The sequence below is a fragment of the Pseudopodoces humilis genome, chromosome 4, assembly GCF_049639895.1.
Source record: "Pseudopodoces humilis isolate 2021_Gansu_Grassland_sample_001 chromosome 4, ASM4963989v1, whole genome shotgun sequence".
Lineage (NCBI taxonomy): Eukaryota > Metazoa > Chordata > Aves > Passeriformes > Paridae > Pseudopodoces > Pseudopodoces humilis.
The window spans coordinates 56,360,553-56,386,624 of record NC_142203.1 but is presented as its reverse complement, the minus strand read 5'-3'; the positions used below and the strand labels follow the sequence as shown (position 1 = coordinate 56,386,624).

Here is a 26,072-nt window from a genome sequence, read left to right as displayed (position 1 = left end):
TGTAGACCACCATGTGCAGTGGTAGATAATCTCCATGGAGTCCCCAAAGTGAGCTTAAATAGAGGAGAAATTTTTCCAAAACACAGCTTAAAGTAATGGATTTTACTTCTGTTTCAGTCACTGATTTAGTATTTGCCGTAAGTTAGGTTAAAGAGTATTGATGTGTCACAAAATCCAATTTGGTAATGTCATTTAATGTATGACTAGAGAAATAATTACAGTTCCAAACCACATCACATGGAAGCAACTTAGCAGCCTGGAGAGGTAAAAAGGTGTTGTTGGATACTGTGATTCAATAATGTTCTTCCCTGTTTTAACAGATCACTAGGCAGTAGTCTTTGAGAAGAAAACATATAGTTAACCAGCCTTTGACTGCTGAGGGACATACTGTCACTGTAGGTGAAAAGCTGAACCACTCAAAAGAAGAGATGAGCCACTGCATTACACTTTATCAGGAAGATTTCTTTACTGGTCTTCAGTTTTTGCAAGCTCATCTTCCAGCCTCAAGTCTGTTGCACTGTACTCTTAGTATGACACTCAGCAATCTACAAGATCAGTAATATGTGCCTGGTGGACCAGCGTGTGAAAAATTTGTCTATAATTAGTTATCATTCCAGTTTCAGAATAGCATTACTACTTAATATTGATATGAAATTTTTGTATATCTGGAAGGTTTGATGTAGCTAGTATTTTGTTAGACCTAATTCTTTATTAATCCCCTTCCTGTGCAGAACCATGTCCAGACTGACTCAGTTGGAGAGACTGGACTTAGGAAGTAATGAATTCACAGAAGTGGTGAGTTTTGCCTTAGTAAAAGAGCACTGCATCTTTTATAAATCTCCTTATCCTTTGATCTGTTTTTAACACATATGAAAACATAATCTTAAGAGTTCTGCTACCAAGCATTATTTATAGCTTATACTACTTTATGGAGTCTGTTATAAAAATTATGTGTGTGATCTTCGGAATGAGAGTATGTTTTTACTCCATTTTAACATAACACTCTGTTACATAGTGTGGTTACTGTACTGGTAAATAATTAATAGTAATATGTGTTTGAATTGTAAACATAATTGTTTGGCTTAAATTCTAATCACTTAGTAACTATCATGTATTGAATATTACAGTTTTGTACATAACCTGCCCTTACTACTGTGCACAAACTATTTAGATCCAAGGGAAACTGTATTAAATTTGAGTGTTGCTCAAAGCAAAGTTGAGGTGCTCTGATTTTTCCTTCAGCATGCATTGACTAGTTTCCGGTTTGTGGTCTCACAAGCAAATATATCTTATATCTAAGAGTCACATAACATCTCTCTGCTTTTACTTTGCTGGTAAAGGAACTGAAATAGAAATATAATGAAACTTGCTGACTTGCAACACAATGAAGTCAAGCCTTTGCGTGCCACTAGAACATGCAGAGCTGAACACTTGCCTAGTGATACAGTTTGGAAAATAGGGGGGTGTATTTAAGAAATTTTTCATTTTTATGGTTAAACATCTAGCCCTTACCATGACTGCCATATTCTCATCATAGGGTAGATATTTGTGTAGGAGCCTTAAACTAATGTTTAAGTTATGACTTCTCTTGGAAAATGAGTTATTGGGAGACAGGACTGCCACTTAAGCAGAAATCCTGTCTATTTACTGTATGACAAAACTTACTTAACATTTATCTGAACTTGGCTGTACTTATTAAGGTGCAGCATATACAACATGGTTGTTTACCAAAAAGGGGCTTTTCCCTGATAAACAAAACACTTTTAACAATAAGTTGTAGTGGAACCACAATCCTGCACTTCATTTTATAGATGGAATAGTTTGCTTGTGTAATGAAGATGCACCCTTTTGTTGATAGAAAAATGAAATCGGTTTTGATTTCCCCCCAAACTAAAAAATCCCTGGGGGTTTTGAAAAACAGGTCCTCTGAGTTGATGAAATTTAAGTGTTTTTAGATCTCCTCCATCAAAATTGCACATGAAACATGCACTTAGTGTGTGCCTGTTGAAAAAGAATACTTTCTGTAAAAGGCACCAAACCCACAGAGGACCTTTCTATAAAGATTATTTAGTATTGTGGTCAAGTTCTTCAAAGTTCATGTATACCTGGTATATATTTTAATTTCAAAAGTGAATTATTTGGGCTTTCTTTGATGACCCAGTTAAAAAAATGGTTATAACAGCTGCGGTAGCACATTACTAAAGTTGCAATAGACAAATCACTGTAGTTGTTTTTGCCATTCTGGGTTTTTTTTCATAAGATTTTTTAAAAAATGGCTTCCCATTACAGCCTGAAGTACTTGAACAACTGAGTGGATTAAAGGAATTTTGGATGGATGGTAATAGACTAACGCTTATTCCTGGGGTAAGTTCTTTTGCTGTGTTAAACATAGAGTATTTTAAATGACACAAATGCTTGCTTTGTCACTGATCATGTACATTGTAATTGTTCTGTAATTTTAGTGTTACTTAAAGCCAAAAGGCTAAATGGCACTTGAATGCTTAACTAGTCCACTTAGAAATTATCACTGATCATGACAGCTGCATTCACAGCTTTTTGGGGTTTTTTCCCTTCATTGAAAATTACATATTTCTCATCTAAATATGCTGCAATTCGGAAAACAAGTAAAAACGTTAAATCAAATTTGGGTTTGAATGGCTCTTCCAAAAGGGATTATTCTATGTTAGATGGCAAGCAGGAATATACAGGATACGTTGTGTGGATTTTTACTGGTCACAGCTGTAAAACAAGCAGTGCCAATTCTGGGTCTGTGTAAACAGAGTATAGCCAGTTCCTGAGAAAATAGTTTGTTGACTTTTTATGGGTTCCTGACATCTTTCAGGATTACATGTGTTCCAGGCTGACCTCTTATTACAGTACTTGAGAACCTGTGCTTAAGCTGTAGCAAGCTAATAAATGAGTATTAGAAATTTGGGAAGCAGTTGGCTATTTTTTAATCTTAAAATCACTAGCAGTCATGTGAAATATGGCCTTGATGAAACTAGCTGATCTGTAGACTTTGCTACTATTTTTCCATAAGCTAACTCTTAGACATTTGAATGGCTTGATTGTAAAATACAAGCTGAACTGTGTTTTGCAGTAAAATAAAACTGTATTTCTGAAAGTGAAAATTTTAATTTCACTTTTCATTTCACTTTAATGTGAAAGTAGTGTGCATGAATTTTAAAGCTTATGCTTGGTTCATATGGAATGATCCAAGCTTATATTTTGACTTGTTTCTTTCAGTTTTGTACAGTTAGAGATTCATAATTGTTTTTGAGGATGCAGTTTTATACAAAAGGCAAAAATGAGCATTAAAATCTACTGGAGCATAATGATGTCCTCACATTGTTTGTCTCTTTCTAAAGTCTGTTCTAAAGCTTTAATTACTTAATTAACGGTAACTGATCAAACCACTGAATGTGCAGAAGACTGACTTTAGGGACATGCCGAGCTACTGCTGGGTGTCTGTGTGTGTAAAAACATCAGCTGTGCTTATCTGCACAAAAGACTTAATTTGAAAGTTTGTATATTTTGCATAAAATCTTATTTCAGTGCTCTCAGGTCTTTTCCTCTGGCATTACACTTGAGAGGTCAAATTTGCTATATTTTTTGTTTTGAACTTACACTTTTTAGAATGCATTATTTTCTCTTGCTTTTAGTTCATAGGCACTTTGAAACAACTGACATACTTGGATGTTTCTAAAAACAACATTGAAGTAGTTGAAGAAGGTATTTCAGGTTGTGAAAGCCTGCAAGACCTACTGTTATCCAGTAATTCACTTCAGCAACTGCCAGAGTCTATTGGTTTGTATTTTACATTAATTCATGTTGTTAAAAGCGTATAGTTCAGACAGAGAGCACCTGAAAATACAAAAATGACATTCTAGATCCGTTTCAGTTGAGTAGAAGTACCAGTTCTTGATAAAGCTATAATGCATGGCTGAAAATAAGTTAAAGTTGTTTTGAAGCATTCTTTATTATTCAGTATAGTTATACAGTAGTTTGTAAATGGATGAAAAACTGCTGTTGCTATCAGAAAAAAAATTAAAAATTCTTTTTCTACCCAGTTGGTTGACACATTTTAAACTGACAACCAAGTTCTGTAAGCTCATCTCCTATTTCCTGAGGAATAGAGAATTATACCCATGCCAAGGAACAGAGAAGATGTGGTTGCTTGCCCATAATGTTAGGGTTTTTTCCCCTCTTAAGTTAAAGTTAAAACTTAGCTTAATGAATTCAAACGTCCTTTTTGATTTACTTGTTCCTGTTGTTACAGGTTCTCTGAAAAAGGTGACAACACTTAAAATTGATGAAAACCAGTTAATTTATTTGCCAGACTCCATAGGAGGGTAGGTATTTCACCAAAATAAGAAGCTGAATTACCTTTCTGAATACTTTTCTGTAACAATGGCTCCTTTTTTGGATTTTTTTTATAACAGCTTGATTTAATTTCTTCTACATGTTAATGTTCTAATACAATTTAAAGCAAGCATTTTCATATCTTAGTTCTACTTTGCAGCATGTATGTTTGTATTACTTAATACCAAAGGACATATGTTCCTCACTTAATGCAGCCACCAATCTATTATACAAAAATTGAGTGTGACAGAAAACAAGATACTTAAAGACACAGTTAGCTTCCTGAAACTGTTTCTTTGACAGTAACATGGCTGTAGTAGACATTGCAAATGATTACAATATATTATATATATATATATATATATATATTTATCATATATATGTATATATAGAGCTGTCCATCAGCAAGTTTTTTAATACATATGTTTTGGTGTTCAGCAATTTAATTTAAAACTTGCAAACAACAGCAGAAATAATTGGCTCACAATTGAGTGCTGTAGAAATGTACGTCTTCCAGTTTCTTTTCATATATTTTAATTAATGTAGGTTATCTTTTGTTGTCAGAGTTCACAAAGTACTGTTTCACTGCCTGAATCTTAGGTTCACAGTCTCTAACTCTTGAAATTCTTTGCTTGTTTAGAAACTGCACTCAGCTCTAATTTGACTATGATTGGTCCCACTCTTGAGTGTGTTTAATGCCTTACACTGGCATGTTGTCATGTACTATACAAGCATTTGATGTTGCTGGCCTCACTCTTTTCATTGTGAGGACAGTGTAAAGGAGATTTAAAAAAAAAAGTGAGCTCAAAACAGAACCAAAAAACCTGCAATCAATTACAGGAAAAAAACACCCACCCTAAAACACATTTTAGGCCACAAGTAAAGGATTCTTCTTGGATTTTAATTCCTTAGGGTTTATTTTTAACTACATTTGAGATTAATAATTAATAGTGATATTAACTTCATTTAAACTGCAGGTATTCAATTAATATTGGATTCATGAATTTGTATAGCAGAGGTTTTTGGTTTTTTTTTCAGGTTAGTATCAGTAGAAGAACTGGACTGTAGTTTCAATGAGATTGAAACATTGCCTTCTTCTGTTGGGCAGCTCTCAAATATAAGAACATTTGCTGCAGATCATAACTTCTTAACTCAGCTGCCATCAGAGGTATGTATTTAATTGCAAATCTGTAAAATCAATATTTTAGTGGTTTTTTATAGTCTGTACAACTTGTGAATAACAAGTTTCTAATTTTTGAGAGAATTTTCTTTGTGTATGTTTTTAAAGGAGGATGTATACAAATATACAAGTTTATAAATAATGAAATTTCATATTTTTAAGCAAGAAGTAGGACTTCATTGCTGTGTATTGAAACTAAAAGGTTTAGTATAAGAATAAATTTTCTAGGCAAAAGAACCTCAATAGTAATTGTTTTAAAAACTTTTCATATTTATGTTGTGAAGATGAATTAAGTCTTTGTGTTTTGGTTTTTTTTTTTTAGATTGGAAACTGGAAGCATGTAACAGTGTTGTTTCTGCATTCTAATAAGCTTGAATTTCTTCCTGAAGAAATGGGTGATATGCAGAAATTAAAAGTCATCAATCTGAGTGACAATAGGTTTGTGAATGCTTTTAACCAAGTAGACATTGTATAAAATGCAACAATAATGTAGTGGGATTATTATGAATACATTATGGCTATCTTTCCGTATCTCACACATAGCTCAGAAGCTCACTGAGATGTATTTAATGTATTACTGTCATATTCTGTATCTTGCAATTACATTGTATTAAGCTGTCTTTATTTTTATGACTTGGCAAATGCACTGAAGTGCAGCTTTGCTACATTTGTGATTGTTAGCATGTGTTTTTCTAGGGAATTACTTTGGTTATTTTCATAAAGCTTTTGATACTTACTTAAAGATTTATAGCTTCTTGAATTGCATATGGAGCACCCAGTGGTATCATAGGATAGTGTAAAAGACCTCTGTGTGTTCTGGAAGGGTGAAAAGAGTTGTGTTTTATTTATTGTGGTCATTAAAAACAGACTAAATGTTTAGCTTTGGGGATTAGTTTATAGAATTGAAGTATACTGGTAGAGAGAAGGCTAGCAGAGCTCTCCCTCCTGTTCTGTCAATCCAGCTTCTCTGTACTCTGTAGCTTGATTTATCCATTAATGCCAGAGCACCCATTATCCAGGGTAGCCCCTTCCCCATACATGTATCTTTGAGAAAAAAAAGGCTTTTCAGGTGTAGCCCAATTTTTCTTTAATTGACATGTATTTTGACAGATAAAATGGTCAAGATTCAGATTTTTTAATTTACATTAATTGTCTTTGTAGATTGGTCACCCAGTTGAGTTAATTCCAGTTACAATGTCATTTCTTTATTTTAAGCTGCTCGCTAAACTGGGAAGATACACATTTTTCTTGTTTGTTTGTGGTTTTTTAATTTGAATTAAAATTACATGCTGTAGCCTTTCAGATCTCACTATTTATTTTGTATGGAAATGTCCTTTTAAAATATTTTACAGGCTAATGCAGGATTGTTTTAAGTCTTAACAGTATGGCTAAATGTACTTAAATTAATGCTTGTAATTTACAGACTGAAGAATTTACCATTTACCTTTACAAAACTGCAGCAACTCACTGCTATGTGGCTATCAGACAATCAGGTAAGATTTTTTAATATTGAAACTAAATTACTGGTGACTTTGTTCTTAATGGAATTGACAAAAACAGAGCCATCTGTTAAATAAAGAGACCTAGTACTGAGTGTATCAGTACTTCCTTGATATTACTTTGTCAGTTCTGCACTGAGCATACCTGTCTATGGAGACTCATGCTGTGAGGAAATGCAGTTTAACAGACGTTGGGAAGTTTTTTGTCCCTTTGTTTTTGTTTTTGTTTTTTTTTAATATTTTCTCTGGGTTTGTGTTTTTTTGGGGTTTTTCTTTTTCGGTTGTTTTTTGTTGGTTTTTTTTTTTTGTTGTGGTTGGTTGGCGTTTTGGTTTGGGTTTTTTGTTTTGTTCTGTTGGTTTTTTTGTTCGGGCTAATCTATACAGGTTAGTGCTTGATAAGCTTGAGCTTCAATGTGTAGCCTGCTCTTGCTTTCACAGCTATACCAATTGGGAAACTCAGCATGCCTGGTTTTGTGAGTTAGGTTCCTTGCCACACCTTTGAACTGTGTGACTGTTAAGCAGTAACTCATGTGTTTGTATTTTTCCTATTTGTTAAAGTCCTTGGTTTTATGCTGATTTTCTGAACAGCATTAAGGTATATAGGGCTGTCAGAAATCCACTAGCCTCAGATGTGCACTTTTACTAAAACAGTAATTTCTAGAATCTCTGCCCTTCCCTGTAAAGGGGTAGAGGATGTTCAATCTGGTGTCAAAAGGAAAAAACAGGAGTACAGAATTCTTTCCTTTATATCTTTTTATTTTTTCTCTTTATAAAGTCTGCAGCTTTAAATAGCTAAATATATCTGTGCATTTCTGATCAGCATGCTTTGAGATAGTAGTAAGTACCAGCAAGAAACTGGGTTACTTTCTGACTAGTGTTTTCTTTTCACAAAAGCTGTTGCTGAGTTCCACCTCACTTAAAAAGCCTGTCATCAGTCAAATACAGACATGTTAATATCTTCATTTTGTGAAAATTATTCACAGGAGAAATGGTTTAATTCAAGGGAGAGTAGTCTTCCAAGTCCTGGGACAGGCATACTCTGTGATATGTAGGTCATGTATATATACATATATGTTCGCATAACATAGCCTTCTTTAATTTATTTTCTAGTCTAAACCACTTATCCCTCTTCAAAAAGAAGCTGACCCTGACACACAGAAAACAGTACTCACTAATTACATGTTCCCTCAGCAACCGAGGACTGAGGAGGGTAAGGAATTTCTGAAATTACCTGTCACAGCAGTCACTTTTGAAAGTAATAATGGGAAGGCTTCCTGCTAATATGATTTTCACTAAATAATGCTTAAATACAAGTTTGGAGTATACTTGTAAGAGATGATGGGTTGCGTCTGATGAATGAGAACAGTAACTTAATGAGATTCAGATGTTGGTAAATTCTAGATGAAACTATTGCTGTGAGTAAGGTGAGAAATGGACTGACAGGAACACATTCTGTGGTGGTTGCCACTCCTAGTGTGAAAACTTCTTTCCTTCCAACAGGACCTAATGGTTTGGGGTGAAATTCTCTTAAGCAAGTGTTAGCTTCAAGCTGACTATTTTAGAAAAATGTTTCCTCCATTACCAAGTACATATTTTTTGAAAAATACATAGCAGTCTCTGGTTTATTTTGAAATGATAAAGAAAAAAATCAGTTGAGAAAAAGCATATTGCTCACATGTAGTTTGAACTGCTTTTATAAAAGGTTAGGCACAAAATTTTAAGCTCTTACAGAAAGCTGTTTCAGCACAGTTGTGAAGTTGTTAAGGAAACAAGTAACATTGCAGTAGTAAGCCAAACAGGAATTAGGGAAAAAGAGTTGAATAACTTTATTTTTCCAATTTCTTTCCCTTACAAGGAAAAGAAAAAAGCTTGTGCTGCTTTAATAGAAATGAAGGGGAGGGGAATATATTAATGGAAATAATTGAAAACTGAGAACTTGCAACATTTCTTATTCCATGGCACAGGTGTTTTTAATTTTTAAATTTTCATTAAATACAATCAGATGAATGTTCTTACCTGTGCTTAATGATGTTAAGCACTGATAATAGGCTTTGTTAATCTATACAAGTATAATTCATATTTATACATATATGCACACGAATACATTATTTCATTTATATATAGAATAAAACCACTTAGCAGAGTTCTGCTGAAATTTTCAAGTGTGAATGTTAAAACTAGTGTACAGCTGAGCATATAATTTTCTTTTTAAAGATAGGGATTTTTCTAATATAAAAGTAAAGCCAAATTTGTAAAGCAGGGGCATTGTATCTTCAATTAATGGTGCTGTTAGTCTTCTATCTTTTAAAAAGAAAGAATGCAAAAGCACACCAATCCTGTCCAAGAGAAAGAGTATATTTTGTTTTGCATAGTGTAGCCTGTTATAAGAACTTATTTGGGTTTTTTTTTTCCAGTTATGTTCATATCTGATAATGAAAGTTTCAATCCATCTCTGTGGGAGGAACAGAGGAAACAGCGTGCTCAGGTGGCATTTGAGTGTGATGAAGACAAAGATGAGAGAGAGGCACCACCTCGGGTTAGTATTGAATTTATTTTTGCATACTTGGTGCTTCCCTCTCTCTTACTTCCACCCTTAATCTCAGCCTTTTTCTTACTTTGGTTATGAGTTTCACTCTGCTGAATAAATTAACTCATCAGTTTAGAGTATCTAGCAGGATGAAACACAATGGTTTGGATTTTTTTGTTGTGTTTGCTTTTAGTTTGGGTGTTATTTGGCCAGATCATTTTCAGCAGGGCACAAGTGAAAAACTCAAGCTGATACATGACAATGTAGGGCCTAACTAGGATGCCACCTGACTAATGGTGCAGTGGAGAACAACCGAGGAAACCATGATAAACTAATTTTATTTTAAGTGAATTACAATTGGCTTAATCCTTGCTTGAAATCATTGGACATGTTGGGGGAAAGGAAGTGAAAGTGATTAATAATTTTGCCTGGTTGTATAAGCTTATGTCTCAGTGCAGGCAGACTTTGGTATCAGGGTGGAGATTCTAGAGTATTCAGTGGTTTGGCCTAATTAATTATTTGTTTTAAAGCTTATGTTTTAGTTCTGACATTTAAATAAATGTAAAACCTTATGGCTTTCTTTCAGGAGGGCAATCTGAAGAGATACCCAACGCCATATCCTGATGAACTGAAGAATATGGTCAAAACGGTTCAGACAATTGTACATAGACTAAAGGATGAAGAATCTACTGAAGATACTGCCAAGGAGTCAAAGCGAGAAGTCCAGACAGTTTCTGTAAAAGATGTGGGGGTAAAGGTTAGAGATAGCATTATCTTCTGGTTTTGCAAGGAATTCAAAGACTAAAGTGTCACTGATTTCTTTTAATTCTCTTCTCCTTCCCCTCTGATGCTTTTGCAAGAAAAATTGTTAAATTACAGAACCGGTTTACCTCTTCCCCAGCTAAGGACATCTGTAGTAAACATCTGGTTTGCAGTAGCAATCTTCCTCTTGCACTAAGGACAGGAAAAGTGACCTAATTCTCAGGAAAATGCAAACTGGGGATGTGTTAAGGAGCTGCCTTCTTTGGTTTCTGGAGGATGGCATCTTTGTCATCCACTGATGCTCTTTCATTTGCCAGACTTCACAATGAAATTTGGATAATCTCTAAGGTTTTCACTGCTCATGACTGAAGATTTTGAGTGGTAACGAGCAGTAATAGCAGGCTGGTAAAAATGTCTGAAGGCTCTAAGAGCTTGATGCAACATGATAGAAGATAGGACTACTTTTTGATGCTCACATAGAATCATTGTATTGACACCAGTAAGGATAAGAGTCAGACTGATTGACGCAGGGTAGGGACTGTACCTTAGTTATCGATGGCATTTTCTTAGCATTTCATAACTGGTGCATTCTGTTCTTTATAATTTCAGAGCTCAGATTTTTCCATTCCATATTTTCCCACAATATATAATGCTGGCTCTGTATGTTGGTAAAAACATTTCAGGATGCTTTCTCTGCTAATATTCTTAATTCTGTAGACCTCAGAAATTGGTTTGATAAAGAACAAAGCCGATGAGAGAAAGCAATATTCAGCAGGAAGCTCTGTGCATAAGCCTAGTGAACCAGAAGCTGAGCACAGCACTGCAAATTCACAGATGACTGCACTTGTTAAAACCTTGCAGAACACGAAAACAATTGTCAACCATGAAGACATGCTTGAGGTATGGCATTGCAAATGAGCATTATAGCAGTCAGAAATTGTGCTGGTGTTATATTGAATTTGTTCTGGGAGATGAAGATTTCTGTTGACAATAGAAGAAAATTGCCCTCCATAAATGTTGTAAATTCAGATGGTTTTCAATGCAGTATTTTTCTTGCTTCAGATTTTGTTAAGTAAAAGTTGAAAGAGCTAACAAAAAGTTCATAATAAAAGATGCATGCATTTAAAGAAAAATAATGCCAACTCAACTAAAGATTGATATACACTGTGAAAAGACTCACACTTTGGTAGAATTCTCCAGTTGTTTGACTGTCAGTACTTCATTAGATAATCACTTTTAGTTGTTGCTGAAATGAGAGAACGTCAGTTCAGTGGTAGCAATAAAAATTTTCTGTATCCAAGTGAGTATACACATGCATTTCAAATGAAAAGTGGAAGGTGGGTTTAAAAATATTTATTCTTCTGTGTTTACTAGTGAGCTGTCAGGGATATTACTTGGAATATTCTTATCTCTTACAGTGAAGGATTTTAAACTTCTAAACTTTCCTTCTCTCTGACAAACAGTATGTATTCATTTATTTAGAAAGACTGAGATTTACGACAATTTTTGGAAGTTGTCATTCAATCAACTTTTAAGATAGTTTTTTCATAATTTTAGAAGTGATTTTTTTTTTTTTTGCCTGTGTTGTGTACGTTATGGAATGTGCCTATATCATACATACAGTGAAAAGACTTGAGTGACAGACAATTGTGGCTGTCACTGGCTGCTTTCCCACTAGTGTGTTCCTGCTTCTACATTCTTTTCGAAAATACTTGAATTGACATTTTTTCTTTAATTGTAAAATGTGATTTCAGAAAATCGTGATAGTGACTATCTAATAGACAGTCTAATGGTAGTGACAGCAATTCCTTGTAGCTGTAGTAAGTACATGAGTCAGGTGCACTGAACTCCCCGTTTCTGTGTATTTCCTTATTTCCTGCTGGTAATGCTGTTGCAGAATCCAGATAGCTAAACTTGGCCTGTGTGAGCTTTTCATTTCAGCATTGATTACACTTGTATGTCACATCCAAGAGGAGGGGAATGTGGTAGATGCAGTGGACATGTTGGTTGTTCAGATTATAGAGAAAAACCAATGGGTTTTAATTTTTAACGAGGACTATCGTAAAGTCAGGTCTCAGTCAGGTCTCAGTCTCAGTCAGGTTTATCCTTCCTACAGACCTAAGAACTGGCCAGGTAATTGGTATCATAGGAAGGTGGTTATGCATTAAGTGTTCCAAAACAGTAAGAAAAAGGTTTTGGCAGACATTTTTGCAATTTGCAACATGGATTTTATAGCAGGAAGCATGTTTACTAGAAAGAAATTTCTGCTTTGAGGAAAGACCATTTATTGGGGGTTTATTTCTTCAAAATATTACTGAAAACAAGTGGGTTTTGAAGATAAATGAATACAGGGCTAGCTGTAGGATACTGAATCAGTTGCATGGCTATTCTTGCAGCAGCTTTGTCTATTAATCTCTCTCATAAGTGCACTGAGTTCCATCTTTTGGTTCCGAAATAATGATTACTAGCTTAAATGTATTATTCATCATTGCTTTATTTGTCTGCCATTGCTCTTGAAATTAAATAGCTTCTTTTCCTTTTGGAATTTACTTCTAGCAAGTTGCCCTTAATCTGTTTCTGTTAGATAGACTAGGCAAGCCAAGCTCCTTCAGTCTTTTCTCACAGCATACCTCTCCATTCTGAGGATTGTCTTGGTTATGGCTACCTTATAGCTGTTTCAGTTTGAGCTCTTTTGTTCAAAACTGATACCCAGCTGGTCAGTCTGTAGTGTTTGCTGGTTCAGTGATTGCTTTGTGACTTGGACTCAATTGACTGCTCTTTCCAGTCGTGGAATGAAGGCTTCATCTGCTTGTTCCAAGTAATTTTTTTGCAGTTAAAGTCACCTGAGTGTCATCCCACAGAGTTCAGCAGTGACAGTGCAAGTCTGCCAGTGCTACTTCTTAAAGATAATTTTGACTTGTGCTACAGATACAGTACAAAGTTGTTTTGTTTTGCCTGCGTTATGTGGCTTGTTTATCTTTTTACTTCTTTATTGTTTAGTCAGTGATAGTTCGGATAGCACTGAGCTGCTCTTCAAAATGGACAGCATAAAGCTGTTTTTCCTTTAGCAGGAGTCAGAAGAACTCTCCTCTGATGAAGAGATGAAAATGGCAGAAATGCGACCACCGCTGATAGAAACCTCCATAAACCAACCAAAAGTGGTAGCCCTAAGCAATAGCAAAAAAGGTAAGATACCATAAAAAGCATTGGAAGTGTTTTCTGATTTGGATAATTTCTTGACTCAAAGTGGCTAGTTTTTCAAATTAAATTAAGTAAAAGTAAAATTCGTATGTTTTAAAATAAAGATTTTCCTAGTTAAGCAATGAAAGTGGGAAAAAATTGCATATACTTGAGTGCATGCTAGAGAAACCTGTGTTGATATCCTCATTTTCTTGAATCTTGTCAGTTTAAATCAGACAGGAAAAGAAGGGGTGTGTGTTTTGGGGGGTTTTGAGTTTGAATACGCTCTTGATGTGTTTAATAAAAGGATTGCAGGAAGTGGTATTTATATTTTAAATACTCTGTAACTTCCCCCTCACCCAGATTTTGTGAATTCTTGCTGTAATAGGCAGCTACTATAACTGCTGCTACAGGCACCAGTATAATTTAAATTTCTCTACAGAAGCTATGCTCTCTTCCTAAGGTTTAAGAAGAGAATTTCCTTGTGAAAACTCTTTCTCCAGAGTTATTTTACTCTTTTATTTTTCTTTTGCTCTTTGAGCATGTAAATTCTGAACACTTTTTTTAACTTTTATATTCTCTGAAATAGAAATTTGGTCTGGGTAACCATTTCCTTAAGAGTAAGAAATGGCCTAGGATTCAGAGAAAATATGGTATAGAAAGAGCACAAAAGGCTTTTCTGGACATTAAATGTATAAAGGTGAGATTTAGTCAGGACAGCTACATGGTGGAAGCTGGAAGAGTCTGCTGAGCATCACATACAGAGGGAAAGGTGGATGTTTATCAATGCTGTCCTTCGATTTTTATGTCTGACTAAAGTACCAGGTCAAAACTTCTTTCTTGTCTCTGAAGACAGACATTAGTTCCACAAAATGTATGCGTTTGGCACCTGTAACTGGCTTGAAGCAAAAATTTAAATGTATTTGTTTCTACACTCATGTCAGAATCACGGCTGGCTTGAATTCCCCCAGAGAAATTAATTTTATACGGATGTAGTATGTAAGTATGCATACATTATGCAAGAAACAGTGTTCACAGGGGTAAATTATTCTGAAAATGTTGTCCTAAGGGATCTGCAAAGCATGGGAATGCATTGAATTCAAAATCTGCAGAAGAACATTTTTCACTTTGCTGATTTTTTTACTTTACTAAAAAGCTCTACAGAGCTTATCCAGTGAACTAGAAGGTTCCAGAGTACTTGGTCTAGTAAATAGCTTTAATAATGAACGGTGTTCCCTTTCAAAATACTGCATGTGAAGCAGTGTGCCTCATTTTCTTACAGGCCAATAGACTCATGTAATTGACAATTTTGAAATCCTTATTCTAACAGAAATATGAGTTGATAGATATTTTAAGAAAGTATTCAGTAATACAGCACTTGTGTGTGACAAGGAAAATGGGAATAAAGGAAGAATTTAGATTTAATTAACAGATAAGGGCTGTTTATATTAGGCCAAATATTAAAAAAAAAAAAAAGAAGTATTTTCAACAGTATTTTGTAAATTTAAATAAACTTTGCAAAGATGTTAGATTATATTCTAGTTTCCGGTAGTAGGAATTACTGAAGAATAAGAGACACTTTCTAAATACTATACATACACATATGAAATGGCTATTATTAAGATCTGTATGTCTAAATTGGCAAATTTTTATTTCAGATGACTCAAAAGATACTGATTCCTTATCAGATGAAGCTACCCACAATAGTAATCAAAATAACAGCAACTGTTCCTCTCCTTCTCGAATGTCAGATTCTGTTTCCTTAAACACTGACAGTAGCCAAGATATTTCTCTCTGTTCTCCTGACAAAGAAACACATGCTGCTGTTTTATCCAAAATCAGGTTTGTATGATACTGTGGACCACTAAGAAATACATTAGAAAAATGTTGATTAATATTTTATATGGTGTTCCTTCCTTTAATTAATTAATTTATAATTCATTAAATATTTAAAATTTCAATGTTTTATAATAAAGTTTATAATGTTCTTGGAAAAAACTTTCAGAGACTAGCTTTAGTATATAATACATGATTCTCATTTCCCTTAATAATAGGGTATAATTGTTTTATCTTTGTGAGTTTTTATCCCTTCAAAATACATCAGTGTACCATTTTAAAAGCTCTGTGTTTTATTTGCTTAATTTTGAAAATCAATTTGGTTGCTAATGTGACTATTAAAGGTTCTTAAAAACTTACAAAGAATGGAATTACAGGTTGTTACTGTTCTAGGAGTTTTAGTTAAACAGTGCAATTTTCATAAAAACTGCTAATACAAACAAGAAAATTGTCCAAAATAGAAATTGAAAGAAATTAATAAAAAATAATTACATTATTGTCACTTTGTACTTCTTGACACTTTTGAACTGTTTTTAATTATTCTTGTTCAGTTTAAACAAACTTCTGAAACCATGTGACATAAAAACATTGCCCAGATGAACTCTCTATATAACGTATTTCTTCAATATAAGATAGCAAATCATAAATCTGTTTCTTTGTCCTGTTTCGTATGCATAGCATAGTTGCATATTAATGGTAATTTTTTTCTGAAGTGATTCTTAGAGAAATACATGCATTCTTAGGAGAATTTCTTTAAGAGCCATCTTTTTTTCTTCCAGGCAAGAAGATGAAAATTTGAATAATCTTTTGCAAAATGGAGAAGAATTGAGTATTACAGTGGAAGAAAAACTAAATGTGCAAGAGAAGGTTACAAATTTGTCTGAATATGAATTGAGCATTGAAGAAAGATTAGGCCTGATAGGAAAAGGTGTTGATCTAAGCACTCCTACGGAGGAGTCTCACAAATTAGACCAAATAAACATGAATATCAATAAACTGGTTAGTGAAGAGGCAGTGCCAGTTCCTATAGAAAAGTTAGAAACACAGAAAATGGTTTCAGTAATGGGCTTTTTGAATGACAATTCAAAAGAAGAAAGTGAGCACTTGGAAAATGGAAATAAGTATCGTATAAATAAAGTAAATGGACATGCTGAGGAAACAGTACAGTCTCCCAGTAAAGATAAACTAGCAAAAAGCACTACAGTTGATGGGGATCCTGCTGAGCTGTCTGTTTCTAGAAGCACTGAAGATTTGTCCCCACAGAGAAGCGGTCCTGTGATGAAGTCTCACAGCATCACAAGTATGGACAGTGGTGGGCTGAAAATCTATGATACTGTAAATGAGAATGGATCTCAACAGCCAAACTCAGTGGTAAAATCAGGATCTGATACTGCAGATGGAAAAAACATAGTCCGAAGTAAATCTGCTACTCTTCTCTATGATCAGCCTTTACAGGTTTTTCCTGGGTCATCGTCATCATCTGATTTAGTATCTTCTACAAAAACAGTGTTCAAGTTTGACTCAAATCACAATCCTGAAGGTGCTAACGTAGTGAGGGGATCAGTGACAGGCGGTGCACAGATGCTCTGTGCTCCCCAATATAATATTCAGTACAGCAGCAGTGCAGCAGCAAAAGATGCCTTGTGGCCCCAGAAACAAAACACCCAAGTAGAACAAGGAACTTTACCTCCTTCACGTCTGCTTAGGTCTGACAGTACAGAAACTCCCAGTTATGTAAAGCATTCTGGCAACATGAATTTCTCCAATCATAACAATGTCCGGACCAGCGCTGTGTACAACACTCACCAGCGGATGGCTGGGAGACACGCAGATCTGTGGGCTGTTCCACCAGGTGACAGACTGCTCCCAGGAGCAACCAGGCACACACTTCAAAGGCAGAGCAGTGTATCTTCTACAGCTTCCATAAATATTGGGGATAGTGGACCTTCAAGACGAGCCCAAGTTCCTGAAGGGGACTACTTAACATACAGAGATTTGCATTCAATGGGAAGAGCTGCAGCGGTAATGTCGGGACAGCAGAGGCCTCTCTCTGCCCGGACATACAGCATAGATGGTCCCAACATGACCCGGCCGCAGAGCGCGCGGCCGTCGGTGAGCGAAATACCAGAAAGAACTATGTCAGTCAGTGACTTCAATTACTCGCGGACTAGCCCTTCCAAGAGATCGAACCCAAGGGTTAACTCCGAGCACTCATTATTAGATCCTGCAGGAAAAACTAAAGTCCCTCATGACTGGAGAGAGCAGGTGCTGCGACACATTGAGGCTAAAAAGCTAGAAAAGGTAAAAACAATAATTCTATTTTTTTTTCTACTTTTCTGTCTACCTAGATATGGAATAAGATAAACACTCTGTTTTGAACAGGTTTTAATAACTTACGAAAATTGAATTTTGATCCTGCTTTAAAAAGGATAAATGTGTTTGTGATGAATATCTAAAAAACACTCATGGTAGACTCTAAATTAACTTTTCCCCCAAATTAAAAAAAAAAAGGCACTGTTGTTTTTACATTATACTTGCCAGCTTAGCCACATTACTGCTGGACTGCAAGGCCAGCCCTTTTAGGTTAGGTAATTTTTATTGTAGCTTCATATTCACAATTTACTCAAATATTCCCTTGCACATCTTGATCTTTCTGTTCTGCCTTTTTTCACCCTATTTCTTTTCTTTAAAAATAGGGCAAAAGCAAATCAGTAAAATCTATTTACAAGTATAGGTCTGCAGCTTTAGTTGCTGAAGAATTCAAAAGCTATAATTATTATGTATTTGCCTCCAAGCCAATTATCTTTTGAAGTTGGGTATCTGACAGATTGTTGAATGAATATTTATTGCTTGCTGCGAGATGAGAACACTTAAAAATCTTGTTCATTTCAGAAGAATCACAGTAGGTTTTGATATAAGTAGAGATGATGAACAGGATTCTTTATATACTGTAAATACCATCAAGAATTTGAGCTGATATGCAGAGCTGAACAATTATATATCTTCAAAGAATTTGAGTAGAGCCTGGAAGAGTGTAATCCATGCTGTCCAGCTAACCCAGTTGAAAATATCATCACTAAAAATGGCTTGAATGTCATTAGCCAGATCATGTTTCTTTGGAAGTTAATTGAGTAAAGTATCCAGATGACATTCTGATTATGTGAGCTAGATGAATTTTGGTTTTTAGTTTATTTTCTAAGAACATAGTTTCCTTTGTAATTATTATGGTAAATACTTGAATATCTGTGATGGCTAGGGAAATTTAATTGGACAAGGTCAGAGAAATTACTTTTAACTATGATTATTCTTCTGAAATCGCAGTATTTGGAGGGATGGATTTGCTTTTTGTTTTTTGGGGGTTTTTTTTTGGTTGGATTTTTTGTTTAAAGATGCATAAATTTTGGTGACAGAAGGGGACAGGTTTCATTTTTTATAGAAGCCTGCATTAACAGCTGTACATATTCTTCTGATCTATGTGGTCACCCGCAACAGGAAGTGTCTTAGGGTAATACTGTGCTGTCACGTGGGGACCACTTGTCCCACAAGAGGGTCACTAACCTCACCATGTTCCAACTCTAATAAAATGTGCATTCCCTCATTTTCCATTCTCCTGGACGGATGTATCAAATCATACATGAAATGACAAGAGAAGCAAAAATACCAGCAATCCCTGAGTACACTGGGAAGCAGAACTTCAGTGTGCTGCTAACACAGTTTGTTTATAGCTTGTTCATTGGCATGTTAGGAACAGTGTTTAATGCATCAGTGATAACTGTTTGGGTCTGCAGCAGTGTAGTCACCTTTACTTAAATGGCATTGACTACCTGACTTGATTCCCTTTATATCTGACTTTTCATAATGCTTTATATGTAAACTTTAATTTTTCTGACTAGACTGATGTGGAAAAGTTGCTATTGAGATTCTAGCTGTGCATTTAATTTAACAGATCTTTTAAGTCACATTCTTGTTTCTTTTGTTCTGGCCTTGAAGTGTTTTAAAGCAGCCTTTACTTAACAATCTGAGGCTTATTAATTCACTTAAAACTGAATGTGCCTATTAAATTGTCTACTTTATGTAGATAGGATATAACTAACTTTAAAAGAAAAATCTGAATTGTGAAAAATGTGGTTACGATCCTGTATGGCAGCTGGCATACATGATAATGTGGAAATTCTGGGAATTAGTTGAATTTTTCTTTTTACATAAAGGCTTCGGTATTTTTGTTTGTAATTAAAGATTTGCCAAGTGGTGAGGGTGCTTTATCTGTAAAGCAGATTTCTGAAATGTTTTGAAATCTGAAAAAAAATTCCCATAATTAACAGAACTTATTTAAAGAACAACCTCAATTACAGAGCTTGTTTAAAGAACATTAGTGAAATATCTATTTTCTTGACCAGTATAGGTTAATGGTATCACTTTTGCTGTGACTGTACTATTATTGAATTTAATCATGTTTATAATTTCTATCCTCATAGACATAAATGCTTATTAGGAAGAATGGTGTAATGGGCTTTTGGGGATAAGTTTGTTAGTTTGTTTCTTTTTTCTTTTCCTAAGCTTCTGAAAGACATGTTGATTATGTTTTTATAACATTTAGTAATGGAGGAGAGAGGGAGGAGTGAACCTACTTAAATTTGTCCAACATTATCTGTTTGTTGGACAAATTGGAGAAACTAGTTCCTTATTTATTAGTCCTTTTTACCTGATATAGGTGGGAAAAAGCTTTTAGAAGTTTAATTTGCATAAGCAAAGATACAGACTAGTTTTAAGTCTAGCAAAAATTATTAACAATGGGTTCCAGCCAAATAGTCAGCATTTGTAATGTCTTTAATTAGGTATTTATAAGCTGTAAGGGTCCTGGTATGGGCCATTCACTTAGGAGTTACACTGAATCCTTGTGGCTCCCTTTGAACTCAGAACACTGTGTTTCTGTGAAATGTAGAGAATAACTAAAATTATCCATCTAGGTAAGTGAAAGTGAAAATAATTCATAAGACCATTTGTAAATATAAATTCTGCATATATTAGAAGAAACAATTTGCTTACCTGATGAAAAGCATGTTTTACTGGGGGATACAGGAGCTTATTTAAATGTCGAACTGCTCTCTAGTGGTTGTATACATACGATGTTGGAAAGCAGGCAGTCAATTTGGCCCCACCCCCAACCTCATAAACTTAGTGCATAGTGAGTTTTAAAAACAGTAATATTTTTCAGCATATTTTCCTTTTTTGAGTGTAACATACACATTTTACTACGTACTATGTTACAATAGACTCTTACAGTACTCCTGTTGGCTTTTATTCAGGAATTGATTCATTAGACAGGTGCTTGCTTTCAATTCTAATTTCATCTGATATTAAGTCCTCTGGTTTTTTTCTACTATTTATCTAAAATGCAGAGCTTTCAGAGAAGGGATCATAGTTTACTTGTTACTTCTTTTTCTTAGAGTTGTGAGTCTACAGTGCCTTATTAAAAGAAAAATGTGTAATTGTTTCAGTACTGATATGGAATTGCAGGTTTAATCAAAGTTTGAAAGTTGGAAACTTTGTCTTCAACACATTTTTTTCTGGCACATACTTAATACACAAAAATATTTTAATTGGTACAGCCTCAGATTTTCTCCCTAGTTAAACTTGCTTCAGTGTGTCAAGGACAGTGACTTCTGTCAGTGGGTCTCTGCATACATAAAATAAAACACTTACGTGTTTAGAAGATCATAACCTGAAGAATATTTTTACATAGTTACATATCCTGATAAACTACAGAAAGGTTATCTATTTAGTACTTGTTAGTTGTACATTTTAATTTCAGTTATATTTATTATTTGTTTTCCATTTTGAATGGACTTCTGAACCATCAATGTGTTATAATGATATTTTGTGGAGTTCAGAAGTCAAACCACCATATTTTAAAAGGAATAAAATTCCTATGCATTGGGTATGTAAACAGCAAAAGTTCTTAATCTGCAAACATTTTCTGACAGTAGAATTTAAATAACGAGTAGTTTTTCATTCTTCAGTAGGAAGATTGTAACTTGTAACTCTTCAATAGCAAGAGTGTTGTTCGTTATGTAGATAGTGGGAATGAAAACTTAAGGGATTTCTAGACACTTAATATTGTCTCAAAGGATGACTTAAGTCCACCTTGACCCTGCAGTTGATTCTAGGTAATGTTAAATATATCAATAAGTAAAAAAGACTAATACTTAGGTGTAGCAATTAAGTTACCAGTTAAGGATATTTCAAGATAAGTAGAATGTCAAGTCTTGTTCCCTGCAGATATCAAAATCATTAGTTCCTCTTCTATGCCTAAATTTCATGGATTGTCATAACAGACTCCAACCAGTCTTAAAATTACAATATTATTCTATATAAATTATCCTAAATAAATTCCACTACTTATTTTCTTGCACCTAAGTAAATGCATTAAGGCATTTCAGTTTCCAGATCATACCCTTTTAGGGTCTGAAATGTTTATTCTTCCGTAAGCTGCAGAAGGGAGAATATGTTCTGGCTTTTATAATGTAAAAAAACATATAAGTTAAAGCTAGAATTATGCTACTAGCTGCCTGCATGTTAACTGATTATGTTAGAGGCTGATTTGACTACAAAATGGAATGATAAAACATATGGACTATTGATGGATGAATAACTGATTTCTAATAAAGATATATTAAATATAAATGAAATATATTATATATAATATTAAATATATAGTAAAAATATACTGAAACACGACATGTATATATTTCTTAGTGTGTATCAGTTCAGAGTAATTGAAATAATTCTTCTCAAGCCCCAAATATTTGAATGATTATTTTGCAGGTCATTATGCCTTAAGACATGGTAACAAACCAGTTGACTAATGGAGTTGGTACTTAGAATTAACAGTCATACTTAGTGTGAAATTTAGATCATGTATTTATTCCATATTCAGTTTTTAATAATTTGGAGTGAAAATCGGGGGGTGGTTAATGGCATCTGCCTATTCAGATTTCAGAAAGTGTGTTCTCTGGTGCAGCAGTCTTCAGGAATTTTTCTAGGAAATGTATGACCTTCATCATTCTCATATTGAGAGACAAAATTAACTCAATGTGCTGTTCACACTCCATTTCTCTCTTCCCAACTAAAAATAGGTTGAGGACAAATACTCTTGTTTTGTCCCTAGGAATCTCTTCTTGTGTTACACTAAAACTTTCTTACAAGACCATGTAATTTGAAATAGTATTTATTTTGTACTGTTTGTACAGCTTCTGGGTTACTTCTGATTTAGTCTTGAGGTGCTGTATAGGTACTGCTCATGTAGAAAAGGAGAGTAATTGTGTTTGCAGTGTTCTCAAGTCTTCCCTACATCAACTGCAAAATCATTTCTTGTACTTTCAGAAAAAGTCTCTTCCAAGAAAGAAGACTTTATAAACCCTTGAGAATTTATACTACTCAGATTATTTAGTCATTTTGATATTCACTTAACTGACATCTCAGTTCCTAATGTACAAGTTCATACATCTCTATTGCAGATCTTAGATTTTAAATCCTAATTTGCATTGACACGTATCTCTTTTGTCACATTGTTGCTATTTATTGACCATCTGTTTGGCTCTGTCTGAGAATGAATCCATTGGATCTAGGGGTCTTTACAGTAGGATGGTCTGCTAGAGACACTTTGAAGAGAGAACTTTTTAGTCCCACCATGCATTCCTTCTATCAGTCTTTTTGCCACATACAGAGGATGGAGAGATATAGGAGCCTCTGAGAGCTTCCTGTAAGGAGACTTCAGGGAGTTGCCTGTAGTGGTAGGGTAAGACCACCACCTGGTCTTATAATTAACCATCTGGTTAATTATAGACACTGTTATGAGAGGAGTAGTAAGAAGATCGTTTAAGGCACTAAGAAGCTAAGGAAAATTGGCTTTGGCATTTTTGCCTGGGTGTTCGGCCTGAAACTTAGAGGAGCAGTAAGCTCAGATTGAATGTCTAGTGAATGTAGATTTAAATGCTAAGAACAGTTTTCCTCTCCCAAGAAAGGGAAAACATCAGCAGATGTGTCTGGAAGCTTGAAAAATCCATTGGCTAGAGAACAGGGAAGGTGTAAAAGAGAAACACAAAGAATGTTTACCATGTCATTGAGACAGAGGTTATCCAAGAACTTTGGCCAAGATAAAACCAGTATTGTAAGGCAGTTTCCAATGACTGTGCTACCAGAGCATCTGGGGAATAAGATTATGCAGAGGCATATGGCTTTGATTATTAAACTAGTTTTAGTTTCACAAGATGAAGCTAGGATGAAAGACCAGATGTTTGCCTAAGGACTAGTGACTATTTTCAGAATCAGATTAGTTATACATAGTCAACAGGCAAATGCCAAAATGTATTTATTCGTAACAGTAGTCAAATTATACCTATTTTGAACATTCCTTTCTTTAACTCAGAAAAATTAAAAGCTTTACAGAAAATAACTGAATTTGCTGGCTTTTGATGTTTTGTGGTATATAATTTTCCTACAATAGTATTTTTTCATTGTCACATTTTCAAGGTAGCTTTGTGTTATTTATCAGGTGACCCATGGAAGATTTTCTATTTCTTCCTTTGTGCTGTCTTTTTATTTTGTTTTGTTCTTACAGCTACAAAAGACTATGGTGGCAAGATGGTAATGGTAATGCCTCTTGCTTTCATTTTCTTATCCTTGCTAATATTGCAGGGGTCAGGTTTGCAATGAAGCTCAAACCCAAACCACTGTCATATCTGTCCTTGAGGTCATGTTATTTGTTTGATAGCTTACAGTAGCACAGGGATAGTCTCAGTTCCGTTCAAGCCTCTTCCTTTAAATGAGGCCTGTTCACATTCTTGAGTGAAGTATTACTGGAATGCACTGTGGGTATTATCAGCATGGTTATAGAAAGAAAATTCAAATTTTCAGTCAAATCTGTGTAAATTTTTATTTGTACTTTACTAGTAGTGGGGGTGGGGGTTTGATTCAAAATAGTAAGGGGTAATTAGATAGATTTCCACAGGTGTATTACTTGATTACCAGCTTCTCTTCCTGTAATATATTTGATACGTTGCAAATATAATGAAAACCTGAAAATTTTGATAAGCACCTTTGTTGTTTTTTCAGACACACGAATATTTCAATTACTTTATTTACATGTAATTCTGCATGTGAATTGCCGATTGCATGCTGATTTACAGTAAATAAAGGTAAATAGGGTCACAGAGTTGTGGTTATACATCACAGTGGTACTGTTCTTGCATGGTTTTTATCTTGCATGACAATGGAATATGTTTGTATTACATGTATAACGTGTCTTGTGGTTTATGCATGCTGCACTAATCTCTGTGTTAAATCTGTCCCCTCTTTATTCAGAGCATGCTGTCTCGGTCCTTTAATTCCAATTATGCTGCAGTTAGCAGCTTTCACTATGGCAGCTCTAGGGATCTGCATGGCAGCCAGGGTAGTGTTGCCTTGAGTGTTGCAGACGGAAGAGGTTCTGGTGTGCACATTGTTCGAGTGAGTACATACAGGAAGCTATTGCAATATATAGAGGGGGAAAGAATAAACTGTAAGGGGGTCCTTAAATTGATAGAGTTACCCTTTAACATATGCACAATGTTTTAGTAAAAAGAATATAATTTATATGCTGAAATTTTTTTTAGGCATTAAATATTTTGCCTTCACTTCATTTGCTGTAAACTTACTGCAGAGCCTTTCAGTTTAATGTCATGAAGCTGAGTTCTCTAACTGGCTTTGTAGATGGTTGAACATATGTAAAACTGTCTGGTTTCATTGTACCTTTGTGATCAAAATATTACCGTTCTGAATTTAACCTAGGCTGATAAGGTTTGAACAAAATCTTACTATTCTTCTTCCTTCCCCAAAACAAATTCTGATGATATAACCTTTACTGTAAGATACTGTAGGCATTCAAGAAAATTCATAGTCAGAAAATATGAAGAAATGAGTTTTTAAATGAGCACCCTAAGTGATGTTGTAGCATCAATAGTGAGCAGGATAAAGTCAGCAGAAGGCTTCCTTGAATCCTTGAATAGCTAGTCCCTGGGATTTGTTAATTAATTTGCTGCTGATAAGACACCTCTACAGTTACAAAATTTATGAGTGCCCATCAATATTTACTGGGTGTATGATGTCCTGGTTAGTGAGATTTTCTGCATAAATCATGTCCTAGTTAATCAAAAAAGATAAAAAAGGATAAAACCCTTAAAATGTTTTGTCATGATCTTCTTTTGAGATTTTTTTAGTTTTAATTATATGAAGACAGTTGTCTTTACTGCTTCATTCTGTTTAAAGCATCCCCAGGCTTCTGCTCCAGGAGACCAATGCCAGGATGAGGTATTCATTTCGGGGCAGCAGAATTACTCATCTGCCACACTTAGTCTCAAAGATGTTCCTCCAGACAGCATCAAAAAAACAGCTGTGCAGGTAATTATTTGCATGACAACATGGTTAGGGCATTATTTGCTATTATTCGTAAGGCTGTCTTTTTAATTAGCAGTAGAAACTTATGTTGGGATAGCAGCTGGAAATCGAGCTTCTTTAAAATGTAATACAGAGGCTTCAAAGCTGGCATAAATGAAACAGCATCCTCTTTTTGGAAGACAAAACAGTTGACCATATGAAGAAAGATAGTTCTTATTTTAATTCAGCAGGTGCTTTGAAAGAAATTTGCAGCCGAACATGTACTTGCAAGTGAAAATCGAGTATGGTAGAT

General features: G+C 34.8%; 1 protein-coding gene across 11 annotated transcripts in view; it reads left to right on the top strand.

The window, feature by feature from the left end:
- Positions 1-26,072, top strand: part of ERBIN (erbb2 interacting protein) — a 116,377-nt gene that overhangs the window by 80,970 nt on the left and 9,335 nt on the right. For 3 of the 11 annotated variants that reach the window (XM_088054011.1, XM_088054010.1, XM_088054017.1), the window contains 16 exons: positions 732-795; positions 2,290-2,364; positions 3,663-3,807; positions 4,280-4,352; positions 5,401-5,530; positions 5,865-5,980; positions 6,966-7,035; positions 8,152-8,251; positions 9,456-9,577; positions 10,155-10,325; positions 11,048-11,230; positions 13,399-13,516; positions 15,169-15,352; positions 16,126-17,647; positions 24,710-24,853; positions 25,652-25,783. In XM_088054011.1, the coding sequence (XP_087910137.1) occupies positions 732-795; positions 2,290-2,364; positions 3,663-3,807; positions 4,280-4,352; positions 5,401-5,530; positions 5,865-5,980; positions 6,966-7,035; positions 8,152-8,251; positions 9,456-9,577; positions 10,155-10,325; positions 11,048-11,230; positions 13,399-13,516; positions 15,169-15,352; positions 16,126-17,647; positions 24,710-24,853; positions 25,652-25,783 (3,349 nt within the window). The remainder of the gene's footprint in view (positions 1-731; positions 796-2,289; positions 2,365-3,662; positions 3,808-4,279; positions 4,353-5,400; positions 5,531-5,864; positions 5,981-6,965; positions 7,036-8,151; positions 8,252-9,455; positions 9,578-10,154; positions 10,326-11,047; positions 11,231-13,398; positions 13,517-15,168; positions 15,353-16,125; positions 17,648-24,709; positions 24,854-25,651; positions 25,784-26,072) is intronic. The other 8 variants (XM_014258852.2, XM_088054012.1, XM_088054014.1 and 5 more) reach the window with 8 other exon arrangements.